The sequence below is a fragment of the Aulostomus chinensis genome, chromosome 17 (genome assembly GCF_037954235.1).
Source record: "Aulostomus chinensis isolate RoL2024-O1b breed Wild chromosome 17, RoL_Achi_v1.0, whole genome shotgun sequence".
Classification (NCBI taxonomy): Eukaryota; Metazoa; Chordata; class Actinopteri; order Syngnathiformes; family Aulostomidae; genus Aulostomus; species Aulostomus chinensis.
In genome coordinates, this window is record NC_141336.1 from 2,000,042 (window position 1) to 2,017,103 (window position 17,062).

General features: G+C 48.1%; 1 protein-coding gene across 1 annotated transcript; it reads left to right on the forward strand.

Annotated features, from left to right (window-relative positions):
• The first annotated feature begins 818 nt into the window (after positions 1 to 818).
• Positions 819 to 16,791, forward strand: gng2 (guanine nucleotide binding protein (G protein), gamma 2). The gene is made up of 4 exons (XM_086181644.1): positions 819 to 981; positions 10,160 to 10,220; positions 14,785 to 14,899; positions 15,868 to 16,791. Exons 3-4 carry the CDS (start codon positions 14,813 to 14,815, stop codon positions 15,994 to 15,996), a joined length of 216 nt encoding a protein of 71 aa, XP_086037770.1. The 5' UTR covers positions 819 to 981; positions 10,160 to 10,220; positions 14,785 to 14,812; the 3' UTR covers positions 15,997 to 16,791.
• Positions 16,792 to 17,062: the final 271 nt, after the last annotated feature.

Below are 17,062 nucleotides of genomic sequence, written 5' to 3' on the forward strand. Positions count from 1 at the left end.
AGTCCCTCAGGTTGCCTCTGACCTGGCTGGGAGTTCACGTCTGTGGCAGAGAGTCAAACGAAGGAATGCGTTCTGGTCATTGCACCAGTGCCTCCTCTGGTCGTCTGGGACATGGTGGGGGGGGGGGGGGGGGCAGGCTTGCACCCTCCTGGAGAAAAGATGTGGGCAACATCTCCAGATGTGATGGAGGAAGTACTTGTTTTCACAGTATAGATGCGTATATATACAAACTTATCGCAGTAAAAACAAAACCGCCTTGGAGCATTCATGACAGAGTAGAATCACACACACACACACACACTGCATGCACACACTCACGCTGCACACACACACTCACACACTTAATCTTGTTGATCTCACCCTAATTGAGGGTATCCTGTACATGCAGAAAATCCTCTGTAGCAACACTAGTACAGTGAGTACACATGCAGTACCACTGGCTCCCTTTGCAACCTTTGGGGATGTATCACCTCAGTACGAGGGCTCTACAGATTAAAAGCATTTAGTGTGTGATGCTCTTATTGGTTCCTCAAGACCTGAAGTCCTGTAGCCACAATCTGTCTGCCTGCTGTCTGAACAGAGCGGAGTCTTCATCAGGAGGAAGATCCAGCCTGTCCAGATCGGCAACTGTCGCGGTATGCATGTGTTTACAGTAGGAGACAGTCAAGGCTTTTCCTGTGGACCTCCGGGAGGTGGAGGGAGTGTGTCCTGATAGCAAGAAAGAGAGGACAGAATGCAAGAGGGAGGGAGGAGAAAGAAGAGGAGGAGGAGGAGGAGGGTCGTTTCTTGCAGCCCGAACGTTTGGCTGAAGGGTGGAGACTCAGAGCAGCAGTGAGGAGGGAGGCAGGGAGGATCTCAGCTGGAGCAGAGAAGGAGGGAGAGTGGATGTAGTCGCCTGCATCGCTGGCTGTTTGTGTTTGATAGAGAAATCACAGCGTGGATACGACTGGCGTCACAGGAAGAAAACACAGCACAACAAAGGTGGGCTCTTATTTTTTAAGAGGGTATCCTTCTGTTTTTATTCTATTTTTTGTGGCATCTCAGACAGGGTGTGTTCCAGAGTAGGAGGGGGGTTTCATATCATTGCCTGTCAGTGCTGGAGGGGCGAGATTGATGCCGCTGGCAAGTTTACATCAGGAATCCCCTCCTCCCTGTATAATCTGTCACTGAGGTGAGTCGCTGCTTCATATCCCTCCATCTCTTCCCTCTTTTCCCACATTGGTGTGGCGGAAAAAGAGAAATGAGTCCCTTGGCTTCGCCTCCTTCTCCAAACAGGATTGGGCAGATCTTATAATATGGAGCCAGAGGAATTTAAGGGTATCTGTTTCAGGGATATTTGCTCAAGTAGACGGATGAAAAGGAGGTAAAAGAAAAAAGGGGGATGCAAAAGAAGGGGCAGCGAAGGAGGAAAAAAATCCCAAAAGGCTTTTGTGGGGTTTTCCGACTGTTCTCAACCCTCTCAACCACAATTTCTCCTTGTGCCGGCCACACACAAGCTTATGTAGTGGTTGTATCAAGGCAGATGGTTGGGGAGGAGGAGGTGGAGGAGGAGGAGGAGGGGGTTCTGGTGTTTTTATCTCTGAGAGAACCGAGTAGGAGAACGTATAAAACACACGAAGGCATCACATTAAATATCAAATCTGATGTGTGTGTTTCATACCAAGGCCTAATACACACGAGTCAGAATTACGCAAGAGTGTATCTGAGAAAGCAAGTTGCTTCAAGGCCACAGAGACTCACACGCGCACACACACACACACCAGTGTTGGGACGATGGAAATAAACAAGGTTATGATGGAAAATGTTACAGTAGAAGGAGGAAGGCAGTGAGGAAGAGGAGCAGGGGTGATGAAGGAGGAAGGCGTCCTGACCTCTCCACACCCTTTTATGGCCTTGTAGCTCAGCGTTCTGAGCGTGAGGAGGTCTGTGACGGCTCGGCGGTCCTGGCTGAAGTCGCTGCTGTTGTCAGTGTAAAGAGTCGACGGTGTTCCTCAGGGATATAAACAGCCGCGGGGGCGGGAGGGTGGATGTTACACTGAAGCCTTCAACCTTTGTACTCGCCGCTCTTGTTTGCCTCCAACAGTGTTGATCTTAGGTTTTAAGCTCATTCAACCGGACTCGTCTGACGAAAGGCGAGCCTGGGAGTTTTTGGGTAAAACCAAATCCAGCGTTACTCAGGGGAAGTAGAAGTCAAGTCCAAGGTTTTGTTCTACCAGGATTAAACAGTAGCCTGGACTGCTGTTCTGTCCGTCTCGTCTTTAGGCTCAAACCGAGTCTCCGTGTCTCACTTTGGGACTCGCTCCAAGTCTGAGTCAGGTCTCATGAAGTGAAACCACATGTCAGCTCCCTGGTCAGAAAATCTTGGATGCTGCTCTCAAGTCTCAGGTCCAATCAAGTCTTGAACGAGTCTCTGTGACACTCACGTGACTCTTCAGTTTACCAGAGCTGTTGTCAGACTTAAGAGGCAAAACTCAAGTTTCAACTCTTGGAGTCTCATTGGTGTTCAAGCTTGACTCTGAACGGACTTCCTCAGGTGAGATTCTGACCCAAATCCTGACACCTAAAGCCGTCGAGTCCATGTGACGGTGACACAAGTCTCGAAGCTCCAGTTTTCAAGTCCCCTGTGACAACAGCAAGTCCTAAGTCAAACTGATACGACTCAAACTTGTTTCATTTCAAGTGTCCACATGAATTCTGAGTCTCAATTTGAACTTCATTCAAGAATCCAAACCCAGAGGCGTTTTTAAGTCATCAGGCCAGAGTCGGGCCCCTGTGCCCCCCTTCGCCGTGGCGCAGGAGCGACGCAGGCATGAGGTGTTTTTGTAGGCCGGCATGGAACCTGGCATCATGGTGGGTCCCCACCCCAGAAATGCTTGGAGTTCTACAAGGAGTTATTGTAAACGCAAAAGTAGAAAACTACACGGCTTCATGTTTGTTCTGTTTTCAGAGTGACAGTTTTGGTCTTTCGTTTTTTTGTGGGCGAATTAAATTTTGAATTTAAGTGTGAAAGTCTGGAATTTACCGACAATATTATTTCTTATTTAGTCTGTCAGGAGAAAACTCGACTCAGCAAAAGTCAACTGTGCTCGCTGTCTTCTGGGTGCTGGCGCTCATCCACACGCCAGGCGGCTGCGATTGAGAGCCGGGGACGTTCCCACAAGCAGTTTTCATTCTACTTTCACACCTCGAAGAAGGAATTTGTGAGTCACATTTTAAGCGACTCGTGAGAAGTCTCATCATTTTCTCCGTAAATTAAGCCTGGTTTAAGTCCAGGTCAAGTCTCAGGATTTATCTCAAGTCCTCCTGGACACGACCCAGTCAAGTCTTTCTGAAATTAGTTTGAGACTTTAAACCCAAACATATTAGTTAGGAGTTAAATCTCATGTAGGATGAGTCAAGTCAGAGTCTGGAGTCTCAAGCCTACAGGTTGAGCTAAGGCCGGTGTCACGGCGGTCTAGTCCGAGCCCCGCGTCTGTTCATCTTTATTCTAAAGTCTTCTCAACTCTTTAGTGAGTCGAGTCTTGCTCGAGTGTTTAGAAGCTCCAGATCAAAGTATCAGAGTGTGAATGGGTTCTCGCTGGTTCTCTCAGCCCGGGCCAAACAAGCCCGGATGTTTGTCATATTGTTAACGGCCCAGGACTCGGGTCCAGTTATTCTTGGCATGCTGATTGGTTCCAGAGGAAAGTATGTTTACGCTTCCTCACTCAAGGCAAACGCAAAGACTTCCCAGATTCCTTTGAGTTGAAACGTGGAAGATACACGAGAGCGGCTGGAATTATCTGTGTGTGACACTCAGACAGGATGTCAACCTTTGAAATCTGGCGAGCACGCCAACGTGTCTCAAACACAAACTCCAGACCTGCGACGATGGCTGGGTCCCTGCCAAAGAGGAGGTGTCCAGGAGATGTTAAATTCACTGGGGAGAGCCGGCTGGTGGCGGGGCCTCACCCCCCGTCACACAGAAACATGTGGTGGGTTTTTGGAGCGCCGTGACAGCCGTGTCATGCATCGTTTCTACCCCACTTACCCCGCCGCTCTTACATAACTCACATATCAAAGCTTTTGAGCACGCCTCTTTAATGTTTGAGGGAAACAAAAACCACTCGGTCACTGTTTTAATCAGACAAAGAAGAATCACGCTGGCCTTGATGCTTTGATTTAATAATCAGAACAGAGCGCATTTGTGCTCCCTGGAGCCACGAGCCTCCTCCCTGCTGCCTCCTTGACTCCCAGGGGATGCATCATTTCCTGGGCCACTGGCTTCTACCCTCCCCCCATTTTGGGACCTAGATTAACCTCCAAAACACACACACACACACACACACAGATATGCATACAGACCCGCAGCCTATAAGATGGTAAGATGGGCAGGATGGCACAGATGTCGGGGCTAATCGAATGACCACAGGAGGCGGCGGTCCGACTGAGAGGCAGCGTGACGAAGGAGGGAGGCTAAAAGGATGAACTACATTAGAATGAAACATTTTCAGATGTTAATTGTGCAACAATGGAGATCTTTCTAACACAATGCTACTGCAGCTAAAGTAAACCAGATATTTTAACTCTATTAAAAATCCTTCAAATCATAAAAATATTCATAAGATCTACATTTATGGGCCATTTAACCATCGCTTCCAGGAGACGAGTACTTCTGTTTCCATGTGAGTATCCTGAGATGATGGTTTCTGATTTCTGCAATAAACGGATCTGGTTTGATTCTTTTCACTCCAAGATTTTAGCCAAATTAACTGGCATTGTTTGGTGTTTAATGACTTTGCCCAGTGGTCCAGGTGAGGGGACCCATTCACCATCACCCCCCCAAGACAGTGCTAGCTGGGCCGTGTGCAGAGGGAGGGAGGGGTGTCCTTTCTCCTATTCAAGGGCAGGGATTCGTGCTGTATTCCATTCAATAGTCAATATCCTCTTGATCGTGTTCCCTAGCAGCTCCGGGGGCCAGGGTTATGTTACCTCTCCCTGCTGCGGTCGCTGTAAAAGTCACTGTGGAAGAAGACGCGCTGGTGTGTTCTCACGCCATTCTTCCCTTTACAACTCTTGGTCTCGCTGACTGTGCCTCTTGTTTCACCGTGACATCACACACTGAGCTGGCGGAGTCACACTGTCACTGTCAGATGACCAGAACTTCTGCATGTGCCACAGACTGCAACCATTAGCATGAGCCGCTAACTACCATAGCACAGTAGCAACCCTGACTTGGGCTGCAGGCTCAGTCCAGCTCTCTACTGGGTTTACAGGAGTAGTACTTGAGTCAGTATTACTACAATACCAACGGCACCATCGAGTCCTGATCCTAAAACCTTTGTGTTGTGTGGCGCAGCGTCTCTGTCCACGCAGGCTTGGTTAGAAACAGTCTGACGTGACATTTTTGCAATCTTTGCGGCAACGTGGGAACAATGCTGCACCTTTATTTTCTTATCATACCTCAGTAAAACTGCATCGTTTGCTCTGCCAGCTGGAAACATTGAAGGTCACAAAGAGGTGCAGTGGTAACTTAAAACTATGTTTTACCCAAAATTCATTTGCGTGATGTTTTTCCTTCCTGCATGACATCACGGTGAATTCAGGAAACACCAGGCTCTTTGTTACTGGGAGAAGATGAATGACAGCAAACCGTAAAATAACTGTAAAAATATAAAACATAAAAACAATATAGCTGTTAGGTGGGAACACCTCAGAGTGTAGAACCGGGTTTGGTTCAGTATTTTTGACTCAAAGCACAGTGTTTGTGGAGTGCTGAGGCTACGGAGACGTGGATTATACTGAATGTGTCATCTGAGAACTTGTAAAAGGACATTTTGCATAACTGGGCTGCTGCTAATCTTTTTCCTGATGTTTTCTGAATTCCGGATTTGCCAAGACATCGTGCAAGAAAAAAAGTATTAATGAATTCAAGATATCTGGCAGCAAGTATTTGATAAGCAAAAAATGCTTCAGGGGTGAAATATCAATTGAATCCACCAGCAAGCTGGAAAAATCCTCCAGCAGCTCCTTCAGCCGGAGACATCCACCGCTGCTCTCTGAAACCACTCAACTGATGTTGCAAAATGAAACGTTGAAGCTGCAGACGTCGTGAAGTGCAAAAGACGCAATGATGCATGTCGGCGTGCACCATTGTGACCTCTAAACTTAGCCACAGTTAACTTCTACCAGGGGCTCCATCTCCCTGTAGACCCTGGCAGGTTAATCTGCCTCTCCAGGGTCCAGGTGGCAGAACCAGGGACAGATTTTTAATTACCACGCTCTGATTTCACACCCTGGGCATCAGAGGGGACAGGAACACTCCCTGCATGGTCGCCTTCATTTCTCTGGTTGGATGGTGTAAAAAAAAATAGACAGGATAATAATGTGCGCACTTGAGAGAGAGAAAGAAAGAAAAGAGTGTGTGTGGGGGGGGCAGGGTTGAGATCAGAGTAACAGATCGTCACTCACAACAGGCCAGGAATTCTATTTTCCTCTCCAGGATGTTTCCTGTGGCGCTTAATCACCCTTTAAGTCAGTGACACCGAGACTCGAGCAACAGCTATAATCACAGCGTCACAAACACAGACCCCCTAAAAACCCAGAGGAACCGCTCCAAATGGCAGAGGAAGGATGGCGGAGGGGGTCAGATTGATTCGGTGGTGTTAGCAGCAGGACGGAGCCTGCTGCTAACACCACGGAGGGTGTTTTAGTCCCGTCGCTGAACACCTGCCTGCCACGGAGGGAGGAATGGGAAGCAGAAGGCTGGAGCGCAGGACACAATTGGCTTGAAAGTCACGTCCCAAAAGACATCGTCCCTCAGCACAAGATGCTGGACTCACGTGAGAGCAGAGGACAATTTTCCAAAGCAGGAAAAAAGATGCTGGTCCTTTGTGTTTTAACTCTCTTCTTCTCTTCTTTTCTGATTTTGCCGCTGCGATGCAACACAAACACAAAGACTCAAACTGTTCAGGTGGAAATTTAGCAGCGTTGTTGTTCACTTGTTTTTGGTAGAGTTGGCAAAGTTGCTCTTTTGATACTGAGATTTTAGAGGAGAAGCAACATGACAAAAGGGAAGAAAGCTCACATCCAGTTTTATTCTGGATTTGCATCATGAGCAGGACATTTGTCAGACATATTGGGAACGAGTTTAACCTTTGCAGCACACGAGGAAGGAATCAACATCCGGACATTTATGTCTGCTAGCAAACGATGATCTCACCTTCTAACCTGGTTTCATGTCTGTTGCTGCCAAGTTCATACTCAGACTGGACCGAGTACCGGTAACGTGTAATCTACTTGCAACTCAGATTCTCAAAAAATGGTATTTGAGAATCTGATGAACAAGGAACCGTTCGGAACATAAGGAAACTTTAATGTGGACTTGTATTCACGTATAATAACCAAATGTTTGATCCGTTTATATCTTTGTATTAACATTAAAACTTCCTTCAGAGGGAGATTTGAGTGAAGGACCAAAGCTTTGATTAAAGAGGAATAGTGAAATGGAAGCTCCAGCGCCTCCATTTGAGGCGTAGTGGAATGTTAACCTAAGAGAGTGCTGCTGAGGCACAGGGGTGCGTCATTTCTACGCCGCTCTTCAAATTTTCTCAGATGTTAATACAGCGCATGCGGAGCGAGCGACATTAACTGACAAACGTACGTCATAAACAAAGACAGATTCTGTCACAGCAACACTGATCATCATGGTCTTCGTTAGTGTTGGGGGCAGACCCACAGTTCTGTCTGTCCCTTTGAAGTATTGTATTAGCACGCCTGTACTTCATTACTTCATTCTGGTCACGAAACGCTCTAAAAACTACTTTACAGAGACACAACTCCAGTGAGTACACTAACATTCGTACACTCAAATAAGTGAAGTCAGCGTGGCGTGATCCACTCGGCCATAGAGGGTTAAATATGAAGAATTAGAACTACTGATAAGATCAGAAGTACTGCAGTACTTAACAGCCATTCACTGTGTAATGACTGTGAGTTTCTGAGGAGTGACTGAATGTGTGAACGTCTCTGAGCAAATACAATTTCAGGTCATGTGACAGTAACTGTTTGTCACCTGATCCATCATCAGCAGGGAATGTCAACAATGGTGGGAACCAGGTTTTATATATTTGCTGTGAGAAAAAGAGAGATGAGATGAGATGAGGTGGGATGAGGTGAGGTGGGATGAGATGAGGTGGGATGAGATGAGGTGGGATGAGATGAGGCGAGGTAGGATGAGATGAGGTGGGATGAGATGAGGTGGGATGAGATGAGGCGAGGTAGGATGAGATGAGGTAGGATGAGATGAGGTGGAATGAGATGAGGCGAGGTAGGATGAGATGAGGTGGGATGAGATGAGGTGGGATGAGATGAGGCGAGGTAGGATGAGATGAGGTAGGATGAGGTGAGGTGGGATGAGATGAGGCGAGGTAGGATGAGATGAGGTGGGATGAGATGAGGTGGGATGAGATGAGGTGGGATGAGATGAGGTGAGGTGGGATGAGATGAGGTGGGATGAGATGAGGCGAGGTAGGATGAGATGAGGTGGGATGAGATGAGGTGGGATGAGATGAGGTGAGGTGGGATGAGATGAGGTGGGATGAGGTGAGGTGGGATGAGGTGAGGTGGGATGAGATGAGGTGAGGTAGGATGAGATGAGGTGGGATGAGATGAGGCGAGGTAGGATGAGATGAGGTGGGATGAGATGAGGTGGGATGAGATGAGGTGGGATGAGATGAGGTGAGGTGGGATGAGATGAGGTGGGATGAGGTGAGGTGGGATGAGGTGAGGTGGGATGAGATGAGGTGGGATGAGATGAGGTGAGGTAGGATGAGATGAGGTGGGATGAGATGAGGTGGGATGAGATGAGGTGAGGTAGGATGAGATGAGGTGAGGTGGGATGAGATGAGGTGAGGTGGGATGAGGTGAGGTGGGATGAGATGAGGTGGGATGAGATGAGGTGGGATGAGATGAGGTGAGGTGGGATGAGGTGAGGTGGGATGAGATGAGGTGACGAACGTCCTGAAGCTTTAAGGAGGTTTTAGATCCAGGATTTATGAGACAGAAGAGTTGCAGGGTGTGAACTGGCCACTCGGCAGGCGGATGTCAGTTTCAGCTCGTCCTGTCCCACTTTTGGTCTCAAATGGCCATTTCAGAAAACTTGGGATGTTCCAGTGAAAATCCACTGTAAATTCAACTGCCTTGTTCACATAACTTCGTTAAAAAAGAAGGAACGTTCCCCTTTGGAACAGTTCTGTTGAGAACATTTCCTTCAGGGGTTTTTAGGAGGGAAATATCCCGGACTGTTGTGAGAACAGCTCTGCGGCTGTGAGGATTTCGACTTATAACATGTCCACACTTCTTCAAAGGGAGGGGGGACTTTATGTGGCCCTCATTCAGGAGAGATTGAGAACTTTTAGGGGAGTGTCACCGCTCTGGGTTCTCCTAGAATGTATTGTGACATTACAGGAATCTTTATGGGACCTAGAGGGAACATTCTGTTTGTGTTCCCATAAAAGGCCTCTGCCAGTGTAAACTTTTTAGAACCGTGGTCCCGTTTTTGAATGTTCTAGAGTCATTATTTCTGTCAGGGTTCGCAATTCTTGCAGGGTCTGAAGTTTTTAGAACTCGGTCCCGCTCCAAGCTGAGAGTCCCTGCTGCAGTGTGCTGGTCTCGGGTGAAGCAGCCGCTCCTCTGCTTCCTCAGCTCTGCTGGAAGGCTCCAGCTCAGAGGTCGGCTGCTGTGGCCAGGTTTTCCTTAATGGATGCCGTACTGTAAAGTTGCTTTAGTGTTGTGCTCTGGCAGGATTTACGGCGGGTGGAATTCCCTTCCTCTGCAGATCTGCTCATGCAGAGTAATTGGTCCATTTATCAGAAGCAGCAGAAAACTGAGCTGCAGAGTCACAGATGCGTTAACAATGAATCTGTTGAGCCAAAGGAAAGCGGAAGAGGAGGAGAGGTGACTTGGTCAGCACCAGATGGTCTACCTAAAGGAGCAGTTCACCGCTTTCCAGCCAGGCATGAGAGAGAAGATTCATCCTGCTCACCTGCTTCTTCCTCTGATTTCACCAAAAAGTGGTGAACTATTCTGATACACAGCGAGCAGAGACGTTACTCGTCCTTCCGCTCGTCCGGAGAAGAAGTGAAGTCCTGCTGAGCTCCTTTCTGTTTCTCTTTGTTTCCAGAGTGAAGCCAAGACGAACTGTTGAGCGAACGGCAGGCCGGAGAGCAAAGAACGCAGACCAGGTAAATCACCAGCAACACGTCCAGCTGGCAAACCGATCAGCCAGTTTACTAACATTACAGCACGAGTGGAGCACAATGTCACGGCCGCCGCCGCCGCCGCCGCTGCCGCAACTGGTGCAAGGAGACGCTGGCTGATGGTGAAACCAGCATCTGCCTTTCTCCACATTTCCTCCTCACCATCATTTTATTTTAATTTGATTCATTTGATCTGACAGGTTTGCTGCTGTTGAGTGTTGTTAGCTCGCAGGAGTTAGCATAGTGGTGTCATCTTTTCTGCTTGGCCTTTGACATTCCAGGTGTGATCTCACAGAAACTGTGTTCCGTGAGCAGTGCTTGACCAATTTGGCAGTGGGGCAGCGTTGTCCTTGTCTTAAAGGTGCCGTCTTGACAAAAACTGTGGGACCTCCCGTTGTTTGTCAATGGTGGTGGGCTCGCAGGCCACCAGGTGGTATCCAGATGGACTCTAGATTGTGTCCAGATGGAGTCCAGCATGGCGGCACAGTGGAGCTGTGGTCCTCACTGTGGCCCCCCAGCAAGAAGGTTGTGGGTGGAGCCCCGGATGGAGCACGGGGTCTTTCTGGGTGAGTCTCCATGTTCTCCCTGTTCCTGCTGGGTTCTCTCTGGTACTCCAGCTTCCTCCACAGTCCAAAGACGGGACTTGGCGACTAGGGGACGAGGCTGATTGATACTCTAACCCCTGCGACCCTTAACAGGACTAAATGGATGGATGGAATCCAGCATTTTTAGTTTAAAGCCTCTCGTCGGGATCAGAATTCCTTAATTTCTACAGAGTTTAGATGGTATGTGGGTACGTCTATGAGGAAAAAACTGAACCGGGGACTTTGCCCTTTGCCGTACAGTGTAGAAGTTGTCCTTGTCAGTTTCATGCCATCAAAGCTGTTCTAACATGACGTCTGGCTATTATTTTTAAGAGCGAAGGCCTAGATTAGCCTCAACATCCCAGAAACCTTGAAGAGTGACATCTCTCCCGATCAACCGTGATTCACTGGCCTGTTTTGTCGTCTCCTCTGAGTGTTGAAACAATGTCATGACCTCAATACCAAAGTCTCATTTTTACATGGAGTCCCATTCTTGTAGTAAATCTCTGCCGTTTTTAATTTGGGGAGAGACAAACCCTGAGAAACGTGTGTCCTGACTCTCGTCGGTGTCTGGCTGCAGGATATCACATGAACGCTGGCATATGGTTCCCACAGAGGGGCACCAGATTATGGCACTTAAACCCCAAACATCCATCCAAGTCCGTTGTGAGGAAGTAATCCACCATCCTCTGCTGGGGTAAACAAGCCCAGTCGCAGCTCTGCGTAGTATTTCTGCCCTTCGGAACCAAGAACACTTGCTATCGTCTTCTGTTCAGTGATTTCTACTAAACGACATGGTCCAGTTTTAATAATAAAAGAAGAACCAAAGTGTTGCACCAACAATGACACAACGCAGGTTCAGGCACAACGACCCTAAACGGTGAAACACTCGGCAGATTGAGAACTAGCAGGACCCCCCCACACACACACACACACACACACACACACACAAGTGTAAATCCTCGTGTTGATGTGCTGCTGCAGGTTTGACTCATAAATCCTTTGGAGTCCGTTTGTTTAAACTGGAACCACTCAAGATTTTCCAGCTCAGTTCAGAGGAAACACTTCAGTCCAAAACAAATCTTGGAATTACTGTATATTTATATATATATATATATATATATATATATATATATATATATATATATAAACATCCAGGGACTCTCAAGTCCCGATATACACTTAACACCCTCAACTCCCAGCGATGGAGCAACAATGTGAAAATAATCAGTCATTAAATCTTTCAAGTCACTTAATTCAGTTCATGAGACGATCAGCTGGTTGTGTCACATGAACTGAACTGCAACTGGACTTCTTTGGGGGTAAACTGTAAAACTGAGGCTGACAGCGACTCAAACATGATTTGCAGAAAAAGGAGATTTTTACACTTTGAAAACACAAAGAAAAGAGTCGAGGTGATGACGAATACGATGGCATTCAGCGAGACTCAGCTAAATAAAGCTGATTATTCCAGAACAGCTGCAGGCTGAGGAGCAGCAGCCGACTGACCTGGTGAGCAGGTGCCACCCTGCAGCATCAATATTCAGCTCCAGCGCCCGGCTGAGATCAGTCAGAGCCCCTCACTGAGTCACGCCGCAGACGGGGACAGAGGGGGGCGCGGGGAGGATTGATCTCACAGCCCGGATGATGCCACCACCCGCAGCTTGGGATCTAATCAAAGACGTTATAAAAGATGGGGGGGGGGGGGGGGGGCGCCTGAGGACAGGAAACCAACACGAATTAAACCTGAAGGGAGAAACAACCCACCAGGACAGAAACGTTTGCTCCAGGATGGAATTATTCTGGTGTAGTGTTTCACTCAACACACCTCAACTCCACCCATCCATCCATCCCTCCACCCCTCCATGTTCCCCCTCTTCTCCTGTTGAGGGTGGTGGGGGTGGAGCCTATCCCAGCAGCCTTCCCCCTGGACAGGTCACCAGTCCATGGCAGGGCCAACACATAGAGACAGACAACCATTGGCTCTCCCAGCCACGCCTACGGTCAATTTAGAGTCTGGATTAACCTGGTCCCCTCTTGATGTCTTTGGACTGTGGAGGAAGCTGGAGTACCAGAGAGAACCCAGCAGGAACAGGGAGAACATGGAGACTCACCCAGAAAGACCCCGTGCTGCAGCCGGGGCTCCACCCACAACCTTCTTGATGGGGGGCCACAGTGCTGACCACTGCTCCACCCTGCTGCCACACCTTAACTCCAACTCAGAATTCCTTGATGCCGCATCAGAACTGGTCTGAGGTCCCCATGAGGACTCGAGGTCCTGGTGAGGTTGGTGTTGATACCAGAGGAGGTTTCCAGTAGGAGGCAACAGCAGGTCACAGCTGCGCTCCTCTGTGACCGACGACTGTGATTGGTCCATCAATGTCAGTCACACTCAGGGCCCCTGAAGCGAGGCCCATGTGATCTGCACGCTTTCGATGATGTCGGTGACTTGCTGAGCTCATTCTCCTCTGACATCAGATGTCCAGTGATGCGCGCGTGCACCTCACGATGACGATAGTGAAACGCTCCTGCGGCCCAAGACGCCACAGTGGCGTCACCACCGCAGCTTCCTCATACCACCGGCTCGTTCTTCACACACTGGAATTACAGGAGCGCCACTCAAGTAAAATGGTTTTGTCAGTTTTCTGTTCCCAGCTCACAACAAAGTCTCCATGAAGGTGGCGTTCTGTCCTACAGCAGAAAGGACAGACCAAGAGTTCATGTTGGGCTGTTTCATTCAACATGATCAGCAGGTTTGAAGGTTCCCACCACAACATAGCGAGTGTTCAAGTTTTCCAAAATTTGAAAAACTGTCACTGTGAATGGTTCAGTGCAGTAAAAGTAAAGCTGAATTCTAAATTCTAAAAGAAGTAATGGCGTCGTGCGATTTGCTCAACAGATGTTTGTTAACGATGGTCGTGGTTGCGAAGCAGGAACCAATCAATCAAACTTCACATCAGGAGTTTGATTGATTGGGTGTTTCTGATTTTAGCGTGCGCCTCTGCAGCAGACAGACAGAACATCAGCACACACCGTGCTGGTGATGGAATGAAAAAAATGGATGAGGAAGCCACGCATTTATGAATCAATCCATCGATTCACTGATTGATTATTGGTGGCAGGGCTGGCCGGTGACTGACGAGTGTCAATCATTAAGAAACACCACAGAAGAAGAGTTGTAATTGAAGTGATTTGTGAGTGAAATGCAGTTCTGGAAAAAGCACTGCCCTGTCACCCCCCCCCACACACACACACACACACACACTTACACACACAAAAACACACACACTTACACACACATAAAAACACACACACTTACAAACAGACACACACATAAAAAACATACACTAACACACACACACACACACACACACACACACCCCACCCTTGCAGCCTCCCCCTCACTGTCATGAGCTGCCTAGCAACTGACACCATAAATAATACGCCTGTATGTGCGCATGTGTGTTTGTGTGCGCACGTGTCATGTGTTTTGCCTGTGTGTGTGTGTGTGAGTGTGTGCGTGCATGTGTGTGAGCATGTTTGCATGTAAGTGTGTGTGCATATGTGTGTGCTTGAGTGTGTGTATGAGTGTGTGTGCATGCATGTGCGCATGCATGTGTGTCTGTGTGTCACACACATGCATGCACACACACAGACACACAAGTGCGCGCACACACACACAAGCGCACACACACGCATACACACATTCATACACACACTCATTCACACACACAAACGTGCTCACAAACATGCATGTGTGTGAGCATGTTTGTGTGTGTGCGCGCTTGTGTGCGTGTATGAATGTGTGTATACATGTGTGTGCGCTTGTGTGTGTGTGCGTGCGCTTGTGTGTCTGTGTGTGTGCATGCATGTGTGTGTGTGTGTGATGATGATGATAAACCCTGCTCCCCTCCATCAACTCACTGAGGTGTCCGGGGTCTTGAATCCGTCTCTTGTCTGTGCAGACGAGGACAGGACGGACCAACAGCGCCGATGGCGAGCAATAACACGGCCAGCATCGCACAGGCCAGGAAGCTGGTGGAGCAGCTGAAGATGGAGGCCAACATCGACAGGATAAAGGTGAGCTCTGTGCGCCTGCCTGCCGCCACCATCCGCAGGTTATCTCTGATGGTCCTGCTGGCGTTGCGACCTCTAATCAGACGCGTCCGTTTGTCTGCCGCTTCAACCCAGCGTCAGAACTCAGACTTGAAACTCGATTTAGACGAGAACGAACTTGGCCTCCGGCTCTTCATTGAATTAGAAACTGCTCATTTTCAAAATCCTGCCAGCTGCACAGAAGCAGCCTCCAATCATCAACCAGCTCCGGTCGTCCGTGAGTCGATCCACGAACGCCGAGTTCCACCTGAAGGTTCCTGACACAACAATGTTCCTGCACCACGAGACCAACAGACCTGGGCTTTCATTGAGTTTCAGGTCCGATTCAGAACATGAGATGGAGAGGAGGGACAACAGGAAAACCCTCCTTCAGCATGGAACACACACACACACACACACACACACACACACGTATGCACACACGTATGCACACACACACACACACACACACACACACACACACACACACTGATCATAAAACTGATCAGAACTTCAAGTAACTAAAGTGATACTTCAGGAATTGTACTTGGCCTTTCAAGGACTCACTAACAGGAATCTTGAGCTCACAAAGATGTGAATCGATTTCAAGACACTGAATCAAACCGAATCGTTCTAAATTAAAATCGTCCTTGAATCGAATCGGCAACCATGAATTGTGATTCGAATCGTTGTTCAAACGGATGGTCACACCCGTGACCATTCGACACAAACAGGAGATGATAAATGACGGGTGGACGTCAGTTGATGAGCTTGCTGAGAGGGGCCAGGCGAGCTCGCTTTATCGTAGCGTTTCCTGGGTTTATGCTAAGCTAAGGCAACATACTTAGAAAGGTATAAAGCTTCAGCTCATGAGAAACGGAATAAATAAATGTCCCAGAATGTTTGGGGGCTCGGCCTGCCAGCTCTCACCTGTCGTGTCTGTATGATTGCAGGTGTCAAAAGCAGCGGCAGACTTAATGTCGTACTGCGAAGCTCACGCCAAAGAGGACCCGCTGTTATCGCCGGTGCCTGCGTCAGAGAACCCCTTCAGGGAGAAGAAGTTCTTCTGTGCCATCTTGTAGACGCAGCGTGGCCCTTCAGCTGTCTGCTCCGTGTGGGACTTGAACGTGGACGTTCAAATACGTAGAATCTTCTAGCAGGATGGCACATTACTGCCCCCTTTGTTGAACGGCACCTTAGCAGTGCAGAAATTAAAAACCACCTGTAACCATTTATGGGGTTGTGATTGCGTTTTGAGTGTGTGCAGCATGTTGAAGGGGTCTGTACTTTTACTTAAGGGTTGACAATGATGATGATGATGATGATGATGATGATGACGGTGATGGTGACGGTGATGGTGAGGTGGAGTGTCGTGATAACCCAGAGACGTGACAGGCAACTCTCCAGGTTGTGATGTGTATAAAACTAGATAAAATGAGAGTAAACAATATTTTGTGGTTCTGTTGAACTTCCAGGTGTTCTGTTGAGTGGCAGGTGGGTGGGCGGGTCCGGCACTGTAGGACACGAGCTCCGCCTACCGCCAGACGCCACCTGATTATTGGAATGTTTTTTAAGTTGTTTATTCCATGCTCTTTCAGTTGGACCTGTCACCTTGATGTCTTTCTATCGCCGTGTGTGAAACTGCTCTGGTAACTTTAGGTTTGTTTTTTTACACCAACAGGTTAGTGGAGGCTTTTTTAATGGGACGTTTGAAACTCTTGATCCCGTGATTCTCTTTACAAACAGCTTTCTGGAATCAGTCTCTGTCAATCAACATCTCCTCGGCAAATGTGATACAGTTTGTCTCCCTCCGATACGCAAACCCTCTTTCTACTATTTGTATAAAATGACTCGCAAGTAAACTGTGCTGTGCTGTACATTCTGGATGTTTGTCTTTGTATCATTGCGTATTGCATGAAATAGACGCACCACCTTCTTTGTTTCCTTTCATGGTGAATTGTACAACTGTGGGGGCAGCCTGCATGCAAAACTGACCAAGCAAAATATTAAAAGCAAATCATGATTCATGTGGACATCTCTCAGATACAAATAATATATTCTACTCTCTGGATTGCAGCCTTGGAAAAACGTTCTCCTCCTTTTGGCTTTGCTGAAGCTCAGCTCAGGCCTCTCCTACTCTGACAGTCT

What these genes read in the sequence shown, in the direction of transcription:
- gng2 (XM_086181644.1), top strand. Translation starts at nt 14,813, where the DNA reads ATGGCGAGCAATAACACGGCCAGCATCGCACAGGCCAGGAAGCTGGTG. An exon ending in CCAACATCGACAGGATAAAG is followed by an intron (nt 14,900 to 15,867) that starts GTGAGCTCTGTG and finishes GTATGATTGCAG; the next exon opens with GTGTCAAAAGCAGCGGCAGA.